The following is a 14,296-nucleotide window of genomic DNA, read 5'->3' on the forward strand; positions in this document are numbered from 1 at the left end:
TGAAAATTCGAATTGTACTCGCAACCAACTAACTGACCAAACATGGAACATTTAATATATCATTACCCACTGCTTGAGCCTTATTGACATGACAAAATACAGCATACAACTATAGCAGGACGTGAATATATCATTCAAATATATTATCATTATAATAATTTCACTAGATATATAAGCACATTTTAAACAATTTCTATCCAAAATCCCATTTTTAAGTATTTTAATCAAAAATAGTTATTTCATTTGGCAGCTTTGTTTTATTTAAAATTAAGTCATTGATTAACAACATTGGAAATTTACTTCATTTTGTTATATTTTCTTATCTTGATAATTGTCCATTGGTAAGAAAAGGTGAAATGGGGCCAGGTCTGGTGGTAAGGAGGGTGTGGAAGGACTAGCTTCATTATCAGCTCCTTTGTTGTTCTAGCAGTATGAAGTCTCACATTGTCCTGATGAAAAATTACACCTTTTCTATTCACGAGTGTAGGTAATTTTTGGGCTGGGGCAAGGGTTACTCGTTGCATTTGGTTTGAATAGATTTCTTTGGAGACGATTTGGCCATGCGGCAGAAGTTTGTAGTGCAAACACCTGCCATACTCAACCAAATGTAAAGCATCACCTTTGGTACGTGAATATTTGGTTTTCACATCAATGAAAAAAACTCAAAAAACATCACAAATGATCTTGGTGTAAATCTTTAAGTACAAATTTATACACATATTGATAAAATAAAATTCACAAGTTTAAAGCACTAGGCTTTATATCACAATATTCAAAAGATTTAGAGGTAAATTCCTTGACATTATTATGAGGAACCCATTTGCTTAGCTTCCACGCCTTCCCAAGACAATTTAAGCTATAGCGAATAGTTTCGTTGGTTATGTTGAACACTTGCAAGCTCCTCACATGTGTGACTCTAATCAAGTTTGATAGCATCCCTCGATTCGTTACCATTCAGGACAGCTACCAGACCATCTTCCATTTCTTGTTCCCTTATTCACTTCTTGTTTCCTCATCGAACACAATACAAACGTTAAAGCTGCCCAACTGGCTTAGTGCTGAACTTAAAATCATACAGCATGCATGATTATTTTGGTTTTAAAGCCACGAGAGAGAGAAAAAAAAATTTAATTCATAGTGAACTATTCGCTTTTTCTTTACAAACTTATGTATTATCCCCCTTGGTATGTGTTTCAAACATCTAATCCTCCTATGTAAATGGAAATGTTGGCTAATGGTATTAAAACAATAACAAATGTAAAACTGCACTAACTTTTCTGGTTACCTGGTATATTTTAAAGTACAGGAGGACTTAAAGTCCAATTCCCATCGGGTGTCTATCCACTTTCCTATGTTAATCTCAAATAAAATTCCAAAGTCTAAACTGGGAATCGAACTCAGAATGGCTAGTGTGGCAAACAAGCACCAGACCGTCTAACCACTCATCCTCTGTAGTCCCAGTAATACAATTGTCGGGTACCATTAATATAACTACCTCATTTGAGACAAGGCAGACAAGTTAATAAAATGAAACTTTATTTTATACAGGTTTGTGTAATTATCAAAAGGTTACATTTTGACTGTGAACTCAGCAATTTTTTTAATAAATATTATTACTTATATTACATCACTATTAACACATTTTACAAATGTACAAATAATAAAATAATGATTATTTAAAGATTGTGAGATGTGGTCTTGTGTGATGTAGGTTTAGAAAAACATTTTCTCTTCATGCCAACATTTCGATCTTTACTAAGAACAACTTCAGGGCCTGGGATCTATAAACATCATTTAAATTATACAAATACATGTAAGATGTGAAAATGAATTTATACAGTGATGTACACAATGTAGATATTTTAGGTTTAATCAAAGTATTTGTAACTTGATAATAAAATAATTATGTATTATATTTTCTTGTACATTAAATACTTGCAATTGTTTTCATGGCTTCTGATGCAAAGTACTTAACATCAAGATCTTTATCTTCCATGAGTTTTTCTAAGATTGGTTTTATTTCTGATTGAATGTGCCTGCAAAAAAATGGCAAAATATATAATAACACTTCAAAAAGTTAAAACTGACAATTAGTGTCTCACTTGGGTTTGAAAAAATGGCCAGTTTCTCCTAATGTTTTTGCAACATTGAATCTTACGTTTGAAACTGGGTCAGATGACATTTTTAAAAGAGCCGGGAGCAATATGTTAATTTTAACATGCCTGCTACACGCTTGTATTAAAGCCTTAAAATAACAATAAAAATATTAATATAATTACTATTTTGAAGATTTTAAAATACTTACTTTCATACAAAATAAGAATGTCAGCCTATACAAGTAATTATTGTGACTGGATAAGGTAAGAACTTCTGGAATGATATAATCCTGTGCCCACTTGGAACCAAAATTTTCAACTATACTTTTCAAGTTGAAAGCCATTGTTTGTCTAATGATGTAAACTAAAGAAAAAAACTCATAAGTATTATTGATTTAAAAAAATATTTTTTCTCACCTTTGTCGACAAACCCTGCAACACTTATTGATTTTAATGTCTTGTTAAAATAGTTGACACCAAAATTCTTTGCCATCAACGGCATGCTTTTAATAATGGCCAAGCGGACTCTCCAATTACTGTCCTCAGCTTGTTTTATTATAAAAGGTGATAGCAATTGGACAAGCTGTAAAAATGTTTGATTGACTTAGAGCAATGTATATTATTATTATGTTTTTTAATTATAAAAATTAATTGTTAAAATTGACCTGCTCAGAGTCTACTATTTTAGTAATGGTGCCTAAATAAGATATGATGGTGGTCCACATATCAGATTTACGACTGTTCCACTGGTCATAATTAAGTAGAGTTGTTAGTAAAGTAAGAAGCTCTTTCAATGTGCTAAAAAATATATAAATTAACAATTTTAATTTTAATCCAATAATAATTAATTGAAGTTTTTTTCTAAACCAAATAAAAAATTAATGATAATATTAATTTTGTTCAAGTAATATATTTTTCATTTGATAATTATCTATGCAAATAATTTAAATGAGTAACTTACTCTTCTTTCCTGATAATTGAAGTGAGTTCCATGATAATTCTTACTAGCATTATTTTGACATCCAGGTTAGTGTCAAGAATCATTTCTTTGATACAAGGCAAGATATCGTTCATGAACACCATGTCTCTATCGACTGGATGAATCACGAGGAGGATTTCGGGGATTTTAGACAGAGCCAGAGTGCTCATTGCCACCTGTGGGTCTGCCAATAAGATTTGTAGGCCTGGAATTAGGTGAGAACGTGTAATCGTAGGGCCTACTGCTTTTTGAAGCTAAATTAAAAAGAAAAAATATATAATGCAACATTTGACAGGCGATTTGTCAACTCACTTCGGTGAAATGTTCAACGACGAAGTAACGAACTTTCCAAGATGAGTCTGTCAAACATTTATGCCATTTTGGCATGATGAGTTTGACGATATCATCTTGGTCGACCACAGAAGCAAAACACATATACACCTCTAATACAATAAGCCGCATGAGATCCTAAAACAATTAAATTTACATTTTGTTAAATTTTTATTGTGAAAGATTTAAAATTTAGATTCACAAAACAACCATATGAAACTCTATTAAAGGTGACAACAAAGGAATCAGATCTGACTTGATGTGCTCAGGCTCTATGTCCTTTACAAATTCAGTCAGTCTGATTATCGCTTCCATTCGTGTTGCAATGCTAAAATCCGTTAGCAGCTTGCAGTAAAGAGATCTCAGCTTTGCTAAAAATAAAAATACACTTAAAATGAAGCCCAATAATATTTATTTTCAGACAAAACAAATAATAGCTCAAACTAATAAACAATATTATATTTTCAAGCTAATTCTTTAGCAGCACATCTCTAAAAAGTTAAACTTTCATTGGTTGAAAATTTTGAATTAAGGTAGTTGGTTAAAATAATAAAACCCTGAGGCATAATCATAATCTGCGCTTTAATTATGTATTTATTTTTAATTCTACCTTTTAATGAGTCATTCACTCTTAAATAGCAGACAGCAAATAGGCTGCAGGCAGAAATCTTTGATGGGAACTTGTTGTCGGTCGAAAGTCTTTCCACAAGTGGCACAAACATTTCATTGAGTTGCTCATCGGTTTGCAACGAAGTGATCATCCTCAGAGTTTTGACTGCTTTTATGCGAATCTTGTTATGTTCATGTTTGGCCAGTGCTTCAAAGTGCTAAAAACATTATATTGTAAGCATGTTCATGCAAATGTGAATATAAATTTTCTTACCGACAGGCAACACGTTAACTCCAGGCATCCGATCAAAGGTGAGAACTGACCCAGTCGTTCACCGAGGTCGATGATGTTCTGTATTTTTTTAATGTCTTTAACTTGATTTCCATCACAGCCTGAATTTATGATGTAAGAGATCAAATCATCACTGGGTTTTTCACCCTCTGAGATCTGGCTTGTATTGAGCTGTAATTGAAAATTAAAGCAAATTTATGTATGCAATATTAAAAATTACAATTTTGAAACAATTTATACCATTTTGTCAGAATTTATCAAGAAGACTACACCAAAAATATTTTATTGTAAAATAATAATGACTAATTGGTTCAAATTTACAATAATGAAAAGAACTAGAAAGTTTTTCGCAAATTGTAAATGCACTTACTTCCTTCTCGGATGTTTCACCGATTTATATACAATCATAATCTTATAATACATGATAAATCAATGATATTATATGATTAAATATTTTGCTTTGTTGATTGGCACCCAAAAAGAAAGCATACATTGTGCCAGGAAACATCTAGAAATCCATTTTGTCAATATTTTTCTAGATAACTATTAGGAGTTTAATTCCTTTATGTCACCACAATTTTCAATATTTATTTTCATTCAATGATTTGATTAAATCTCTATCTAATTGGAATTCTCTTTAATTTTAGCAAATTATGCAACCAAATCCTGTTGTACACAAGATTTTTTTTAAATTACAAAACCATTCTGTAGCTGATATAAAATAATCATCAATGAAATAGTATTAATGTTGTTAATTCATGAATAGACACTATCATAAGTTTCAAAAGTGTTCGAAAACAAAACTAGTCCAAATACTATTTGTTTTAATTTCAAATTGAAAATATAAAAAATGGCACACGCTTTTAAAAAACAATCATGAGCTGGGTCAACATGATTCTGTTCTTGCTTTAAAATCATGACCACTGTTTTCTCAGGATTTATTACTAACTTTGGATCATGAAACCCAAGAGCCAGAAAATGTTATCCAAACAAAAGAGTATTTTACTTAATAACAAGAGAATTTAAATTGAGTTTTACTCATTCTAAAAATAAACTTTTGTTAATTCCAATCTCATTTTCTATCCTCAAGTTGTTTTTCCCCTTCCTTATTTGCAATCTTAGGAATTTTCCCTTTTGCACTTAAGCTTTAGTTTATTGTGTGAATCTCTATTATAGGACTTTTAGGAAGATTGACTTTTTTATGATGTAGAGAATTATTTTCAAGGGTACGGTATCTACATCTAGACCTATGGAAAGAACGGAAGATCTAGGGAAACTGGCTTAACAAATGGCATGATAATTAACTACAGTTAACTGTAACAGGGAGATCGAATAAAATGAGAGATTCCTGAGGGTTCACCTGGGTTGTGTTCAAACCCCAGGCACGTTAAAGAATGTGGATGTGGCATTGACGTGCACATTCATTATCTACCATCCACTCTCTTTTTATTTGATAGGTCAATTGCATAAGTGATTGTAATGAAATGACTGACTGTGTTTCCTGCTCAAACTGACTTGCCGGCCCTTTCGCCAGCTGTCATTTTCTGTTTTTCTATACCCCCTTCATTATTAATCTTTTCAAGGCAGATTATGACTATAGTGGTTGCATGCATTTGCAAACTTATTAAAAAGTCAGATTTAAAAAAAAAAAAATCAAATTAAATCTTTTAAAGGGATTGGGTATTTCTATAAATAAACAACATTTTATAACAACTGTAATTTATTTTCAATATATTTATGTATAAAATCAATAGTAATATTTTACAGTGTATTTTTAAACATGGGAGCGTTTTCTAAATGTAATTTGCCAATTTTTACAATATGTTCTTGTACCACTCACTGATAATGAGTGAGTTTAATAGATACATGCATTGTTTAATTGTCATAGCACATAATTGTTTAATAATGCTATAAATTAATTTATAAAATGAAGGAAAAATATACTTTTGACATCACAATTTTATAGTTCCAAAACGGATATGCCAAAATTACCCTTTGTATTATAAACAATCTCTAAAAATGCTAAACTTCTCAACAACATTTTATTTACAAAATGCCTAGTGAAATTAAGACATTTATAAGTACATTCCATTGACCAAAAAATCGGCATCGTGCGCATAGCTTGATTTGCCTCCTCTTCTCATACGCCTCCTTACCACCCTCATCCTGCACCCGACCAAGATAATCATGATTGCTGTTATACAAAGACCTAAAAATATAACCCCATAGTATGTAGGAATAAATAATTGCATTTAATTTGCAACGCAATTTGCGTCCCACTAACCCATCGCTAGTGATAAAATAGCACCGCTGGGGTTGGTACTATGACCTTCTTGTTCATCAAGAAGCGTTTCTTTGACTTTTGATTCCACAGAAAGTGTTTCTACTTTCCTGTGTGAACTTTCAATGTCATGACTGATACTTTCTGCAAATTATAATGCTTGATTAAATTTTTTTATTTATTATATTAGTAATTTAATTCAAACCTTTAACAACAGATGTAGGTGCAATTGTTGAAATAATTTCTTTTTGCCCATTTGCAACTTGTTTAGGAGTTTCATCAGTCAGGACTCGTTGTTTTATTTCCTAAAAGTGTGTTATATTAATTTATAAAGAAATAATTAGAAAATGTAGAATTACCTTATTTTGAAAAGAAGCTGGATTCCTTTGCGGGTTGTAAACAGGCTGTTGGCCAACATTATACGGTGGTGCTCTGTTTCTGTACGCTTCTTCATAATAATAATCAGGGCCAAGGTTGTTATTCGGCAGTGGCATATTTTCCACACGATTTACAGAACCCTCTTCCATCGGATTTATTGATCCATCTGGAAACATAAAACGCGCAGATGTTACAAAAATGCAATGTTAAATAACGAATAAGCCAAACCATGGATTCTCCTCCCAGATTGCCAGTTGTTGTTTATAGGTTGGTTCTGAGGAAACATTCGGTATGGTCCATTCTCATAGTAGAACTTCGAAAGATCGTTGGGCTGTTCATTATATCCTCCCATCACCCTTGAACCCAAGCGATTTTTCAACGTCATGATTTTATTAATTGTTTTGTTTTCAAATACCTTGGAATTTCTGGAGGTGGATAAGGATGTTGGTAATGGTCAGATTGAGGCACAAGTCCATTTCCTTTATGAGTAAAAATTTGGCTTTGTCCTGAATAAATTCAACAATTAATGATATAAATATGCATTTCAAATGTTTAAATAACAATTATTATTATATCTTACCTGAGTTTTGATGATATGGAACTTTCCATTGCTGAGGGTCTTGATGGTAGTTCAACATCCCTTCTCCTTCTCTTCCATATCCTGCTCTTGGATTCTGGGCGTTTACTTGAACGACATTCTGCCCATTTGACATAACATTTGAAGTCATTTGTGAACCTTCTGCAACTGTTTAAAATATGTTTTAGTTAGTAGTTAATAATTAAATTGTTAGTACTCACCATACTGCTGGTGCTGAGGCCACTGCATCTTGCTATTGTCTGAAATTAGAACCTCAGGGTTGCGATTGTCTGTGTTTGGATATATTTCTTGAGGTGCTTCGTTCTTAGATGGAGATGTTTGAGTGACTAAGATGGTTTTAACTGGTGCAACTGTGCTCTCTGGACAAAAAATTAAACATTTACCCTGAGTTTTTTTATTTTATTTTTTAAAGACAACTAACGTTGACTTGGACATCTCAATTCTGCAGCTTCATCACTGCTGTCTGCACACTGTGGTATTCCATCACACACATTATATATTCCGATGCATTCTTTTCTCGTGTGACATTCGAACTGGTACTTACTGCATCCCTTTTCTGTAAACCACAGGCTTTAATTTTTTTTTAAACAGTTAACAACTCTACAGACTCACTTTGCTGGCTGTTGCCATTGTCGAGTGGGAATTCTGCCAGCTCTTTTGTTTTAGGGGGTTGTGTGATCGACTTGACAGTTGTAGGCGGTGGCAAAGGGTTTGAAGGCTCTCTGAAATTACCAATTTGATATTATATAAAATAAAAAAACAAAAACATAGTCACGTGTTAAATCACAAACCTCAATTTTGTAAGCTCATGCTCATGCTGTGTGAACTTAATTTGGGACTCAAGTTCAGTGAGTTGACGATTAACGGCTAGAACAGCACTTGTGTAATTTTGGTGTTTGGTAAACTTGCACTTGAAATCCTCTGAGGTGCCACATTCAAACAAATAGCAACTTCCTGGGCTCTAAAAACAAATATGTTCATGAACATAATTTATATTGTTAAAAAGAAAATATATATAATTCTTGCATTTTTATTTTGTTGATAATTTTACACAACATATGTACTGTTAGATATAGGCGAGGATAATATTAAATCACATAATTGATAAAAGATCCCACATTTGTTAATTTAAAAAAAAACAGAGAAAACCATGACCACGGGATCTACTAGCCGAGAGTCTGACGCTTTAACCACTCGGCTACCGCGGCCCTGTTCTACCTATGACATTTGTAAATGTTATTTAACATAATTCAACGCAAAATATATTTTTACGTGTTAAGAATATATTGTATAGAGTATCTCAGCAAAATTGTGGTTGTTGTCTGTATACCTGGACAGATAGTTCTAAAGGGTAATGAAAAGGTGCACATGATTGCTAAGACCAAACCACTGAGATCTGGCCCTTGATACTAAAATGCGTTGATTGAGACTAAAAACGTGATTAAAAGAAAGTGACAGCATCAGTGGGCTGGGTTGGCAGAGAAGTTCTCATGTATCTAAAGTACTGTTTATAGGTGGCCCCTGGAGGATTTGATAGTGAAGAAGGGCCGTCCTCACCCGATTAAGAATAGGCCATGCAAATTACACATAGACATTTTTGGGCCAAAGCCCGTGTGTGTTCCCAGCTTGTAGAGAAAGGTGCTCGATGTGTCCTAATTGATTGAAGGATGCCATTCCTTGGCTCCATATAGAGAGTGTGTAGGAAGGCCACCCAACATAGGAATTGTGCAGATATCATGGTCCCCTGTTACAATTTTTATAGGAAACAGGGATGTTTTACTTTATGTAATACTTTATAGATATCACGTCTTGTGTTTCTTTGTGTACGTTGAGACTGAATGTATTTATTAACATGATTGTGTATTATGAGAGGGCTGATGGCAGAATATTGTAAACCCCATCGATCCTCAATTTGAATTGAATTGGAATATCGAGTACACTCCATCACCCTAACTGAGTGAATGGTATGTAAATAGGAAAGAATGTTTTTTAGAGGGAGTGCTGGGGACTGAAATAATGGTGGCTGGTAGCTACTGGCCCATCTCACTTCTTCCTTGTCTTGGCAAAATCACTGAACGCGTGATATTAAGAAGAATCAACCTGTTTATTGAAGAGAAGAACCTACGGCGGCTGAACAGTTTGGGTTCAGGTCCATCATAGCACCACAACACAATTGGCGAGGGTCACAGATATTATTGAGCACAATTTTAATTTGAACAAGCACACTGGGATGGCACTAGTTGATGTTGAAAAAGCGTTCGACTGCGTGTGGCACAATGGGCTTGTCTTTAAGTTAATCAGTTATAACTTTCCCAAATACATTGTTTATTTAATAATGAGTTATCTGGAAGATAGGAAATTTTGTGTCTCGCTTACCGACGTAAGCACTGACTTTCGGCCAATTGCTGCTGGTGTACCCCAAGGCTCTGTCCTTGGCCCACATTGTTCAATTTATTTATTAATGGTATAACCGAACTAAAAGTTAAGCCAAAGTGTGCCCTATGTGCTGATGACACAGCTTTTATGATCTCGTCTTTCAGGGTAGATACAATAGTAGATACTCTCAGTAGCCCTTGAGAAAACATTTAATTACTTTTACAAGTGGCGGATTAGACCCAATGAGTCAAAAACAGAGGTGATTCTGTTCACTCGCAGAAGGCCTAATGTTGATTGTTTTGTGATAATAAATGGAAGGTGTATTCCATGGAAAAAAGAAGTGAAGTATCTCGGTTTGATACTCATGTATCATCAACTACAGGAAGTTGCAGGTTGTGCAGAACAAATGCTTGAGACTGATTGGTTCCTTTTACATGTGGACGCCAATAGACTACATGCATTCAGTATTAGAGGGGGCTAGTGCCTCTACACAAGTCCACAGTATAACATCAAGATTTTGCAAAGCTTGAGTACTTAGAGAATACACTAATATTAGAAATATTGTTAACTATGAAGCTGCCTCCTTGCAGACACTTTACAAAAAATATAAGTACAAAAGAGTGAAGCACACAAGTAAATTAACTATATAATGTAAAGGTTTTTTTTTTAATTTTTATTTTTTTCCCTCTGTGTTAATATTGAGATATGTTTAAATTAGTTCTTTTTTTACTTCAGATCAGGTATATAGGCAGGAAGCCTGAGGCCCAGTCTTTTAATTTCTTTGTAAATACTGTATATATTTTGTAAATAAAAATAAATTTCAAATTTCAATCACATTACATGGTGGCTGGACAGATAACTTGTTGGAATGCCAAAGTGGAGGTGGGTGATTCTTGAGGTCTGCCGGCAATTTATTGTAATTTATAGAAGCTAGAATTACTGGGGGACTCTGAGAAATGATAGCTCAGCTCTGCACCTGTGTGATGTATGTACATCTGTATGCAGAGTTAGGCATATATAAGTTAGTAATCAGTAATCAGTCAGAGTATGTTTTTATCTACCATCCACTGCTTTGTGCTTATAAAATTATTAGCTTTATTTATTGTAGCTTTTATAAATTTGTAAATAATAATTATTTGCTGGGGCGTCGGTGGCCGCAACGGTTTAGGCATTGACACGGCGCTCATCACTGTAAGGTGAAGGTCCTGGGTTTGAACCCGACATACTTACAAATGGGCTTTTTTTCAAAAACACCGGCACCCCGAACATACCTCTGCTGTTGCCGTTGGGTGAACTCATACTGAATCGGCATTGGGTCACTTAAAGGGTTCTTCTTCTCTTCACTCTTCTGTCATACTATTCAAAAGTGTTTGGCACTACCCCATCTTCATCGAGGAACGGTTCAGAAAGTTCAGAAGGAGTAGTTCAATTAAACAATGAGTGAAGATAGATTCATTGACACAATGTCAGTTCAATAATTATTTAAATAATTATAATTGAGGGCCACCATTCACTTTGATTGCGATTTTTTTTTTGGTGTATCAACTCGGCAGACTTGTTCCATGCTCATTTTGTTTTTTCAATAAATTATTTTTTTAAAGAACACTTGTTTAAAGTAATAAAATATTTCATGCTATATGAAATTGATATATTTAAAAAAATGGTTATGATGGAGTACGCCATTGCAACAGTTGAAAAGTATGGTTCTGTTCGCAAACTGGTTTTGTTGTGATCTGGATTTCAAGCTTTAAACGTTCATCATCAAATTATGCAAACAATCTACAAGTATGTTTACCTGCAGATTGCAGATGAGGAAAACGTATTTGTAGATTACTTACATAGTTTGTGTTTAGACAAAAAGTTGGATTTGCTGCTGTTATTTTTTTTTTTTTTTTAACCTCTATGTTAGTTTTGCTTTTGTTTGACAATTAATTTGTAAGATTTTTTGTAGGGTTTAACTGATTTTTGAATATTCGAATTTTACGAAAAAGGTAATTTAAAGTGAATGACGAAATCGGCCAATTTTTCCTGTTCAAATTCGATTTCATTAAAGTTGGCCCAAGAAATTTTCCATGGCCCTAACAAAGACAACTCAACGACCTAAATCCATCTTGAAAAATTACGTTATCCCTGTAGAATATAGAAAAATATAGAACGTAACCAACGAGATTTCAGTTTTTATGGCTGGTTATTCAGAAAATTTCCATTTTTCTGATGCCGTGGTCATTTCAAAAATCCATGAAAAGGAAAAAACTCACGATTTTGAGAAAAACGTTTACTAGAACGTATTGCTTAAAATATTACTAGAGGTTTTCTTATTTTACGCTACAGTAAGTCTTAATCTTATGTTAAGATAATTTTCGTCAGGCCCAAATTTAAGGCCAAAGAAAATTTATGTTAGTTGACTTAAGGCATACAAAAGATATATTCATAAAATGGTGAAATTCTGTACAGTTCTTCAAACAAAATTGTTATAAGCTGGACTGTCCTTAATTATTTTTTTTCATTCTACTCGTAAGATGTGATCTTTCAAATTGCATAACTTCATTTATATACAATATAATTAATATATTAATTGAAATGAGATGTTTAAAAGAATTTACATAATTTCAATGATGTAAGAATTTACATACATTAGAAAGATTGGTTTTTCTATCTCGGAAAATCATCAGATTTAAATAACTGAAAGCCTATGAAATTTATCAGTAACCAAATGTGGAAGCAACGTGATACCCGCTCAGGATGTATGTCAGTTATCGATTGGAGACGGGAAAATGCTTACTTTTTCTTCGAAAACGAATACATCACAGCTGTCAGTTTCACAGCAGAGCCTGAGGCAATCTTCCCTCGACGCCACGTCCCTTTCGTTCAGGTATTTAGCACCCATGGACCTCGAATCCTGGGTTCTGATGATTTTGTCCTGGTGGATGTCGAAGCTCTCCAGGCACGTTTGGAACTCGTTGGCGTTCCTCCTTGTCGACGTGTGCCTGTTGGCCAGGGCGAGGCAGCCCAACTGGAAGAACACGAAGAGCGTCCAGCTCGAGACTTTCGGTTCCATCGTTCTTCGTAACACGGATTCAGAGCTACATCTGTTGTGGGTCGTGCTACGCCTGCGACTGGGTCGCCTTTGCAGATGGAAGAAATCAATATCGCCATCGGGAGAGGCCTCACTACTTCTCAACACTCACGCATGGATATTCGTTATTCCCGAAATTAAATGAAAACTTAAAAACAACAAAAACTACCCGCTCTTACGTATAAAAATGATACATTGTAACACGGTTTCAAATAATACAATCAGTTTTTGAATCTACGAAATTTTCGTTATTTGTGGGATTTTTATTTTTTTTAAATCGGAATTGTTTATAGTTCCAAGCTAAATCGGACAATATAAGGCATATTATTGCTATTACCAAATTTTCCATCCGCATTTTTGCTAAACTTAACGCTATTCAGGGAAGGAATTTTGATTGTTGTGGACGTTTTAAATCCAACTGTGAAAAGTGAAAACTACGATGCTTGGTATATGGTAAATGGTAGAACACTAATAACGTTACGTGCGCACTATCGAGTACAAGGTAATGAAAAAAGTAGATAGCTTAGCCAAAAAAGCAGTAACAGCATGAGACCCTCAAACGTTAAAATTTACTACAAATATATATCCAACGAACAAAGCTGCACACGGAAAACTTGATAGAAACATCAAAGTCACCAAAAACGATTAAACTGATTGTACCATGGTTCAGTTCGTCTTCGGTGAGTAAAAACCTGTGCCGTACAATATGCAGGCTGAGGTCACTTGGATATTTAAATAGTACCTGTATAAAATATATCAATGCAGATTTTGTTCCGAGGTGGAAGACATGAAACATAATTATGAATTTAGGACATGTTGGAACAAATTTGTACCTCCCTAGTTGACCATCCATTTAATTACATATTGCTATTGAAATGTAAGAAAATAGAGGTATTTAGTAAAATTATCTAAATCCTTTTTTAAAAAGACAGTTCCTACTCACAGAAGTCCTTCAACCTGATGATGAGCTAAAAGGCTCGAAATCCGGACGTTGCAAAACAACTTACTGTGAGTAGGAACTATCTTTTTAAAAAAGGATTGAACACCACACTCCTCCACCATTTATCATTTCTATAAATTATCTAAACACAATCCAACACAAATTATAATATAAAGAAAGGAAGGGTTGCCAGCGGCAAAATAAAAAAAAGTTTAATTAAAAGATGGCTTATCATTAAAAACAAAGAAAACTCATTTATGATGAGGCAAATATGTAAAAATGTATTAGTAAAAAAAATGTGAAATCGAACTAGCATCAAAACACATACTCCAGAGGTATAC

The 14,296-nt window shown here is 33.8% G+C and overlaps 2 protein-coding genes across 2 annotated transcripts; both read right to left on the reverse strand.

Annotated features, from left to right (window-relative positions):
- Positions 1 to 1,927: 1,927 nt before the first annotated feature.
- LOC106667674 (serine/threonine-protein phosphatase 2A 65 kDa regulatory subunit A alpha isoform-like) lies at positions 1,928 to 5,919 on the reverse strand. The gene is made up of 11 exons (XM_024230673.1): positions 5,818 to 5,919; positions 4,289 to 4,477; positions 4,016 to 4,232; positions 3,616 to 3,776; positions 3,388 to 3,543; positions 3,058 to 3,329; positions 2,762 to 2,894; positions 2,514 to 2,679; positions 2,306 to 2,460; positions 2,103 to 2,245; positions 1,928 to 2,036 (listed from the first exon to the last, which is right to left on the reverse strand). Exons 1-11 carry the CDS (start codon positions 5,917 to 5,919, stop codon positions 1,928 to 1,930), a joined length of 1,803 nt encoding a protein of 600 aa, XP_024086441.1.
- Positions 5,920 to 6,037: 118 nt separating this feature from the next.
- On the reverse strand, positions 6,038 to 13,745 carry LOC106667758. The gene is made up of 12 exons (XM_014395903.2): positions 12,722 to 13,745; positions 8,355 to 8,524; positions 8,176 to 8,285; positions 7,985 to 8,119; positions 7,764 to 7,922; positions 7,546 to 7,710; positions 7,381 to 7,471; positions 7,194 to 7,321; positions 6,947 to 7,131; positions 6,793 to 6,892; positions 6,591 to 6,731; positions 6,038 to 6,515 (listed from the first exon to the last, which is right to left on the reverse strand). Exons 1-12 carry the CDS (start codon positions 12,995 to 12,997, stop codon positions 6,382 to 6,384), a joined length of 1,794 nt encoding a protein of 597 aa, XP_014251389.1. The 5' UTR covers positions 12,998 to 13,745; the 3' UTR covers positions 6,038 to 6,381.
- Between the last annotated feature and the right edge of the window lie 551 nt (positions 13,746 to 14,296).

This window comes from Cimex lectularius, unplaced genomic scaffold, assembly GCF_000648675.2.
Source record: "Cimex lectularius strain Harlan isolate CLEC.00 unplaced genomic scaffold, Clec_2.1 scaffold70, whole genome shotgun sequence".
Classification (NCBI taxonomy): Eukaryota; Metazoa; Arthropoda; class Insecta; order Hemiptera; family Cimicidae; genus Cimex; species Cimex lectularius.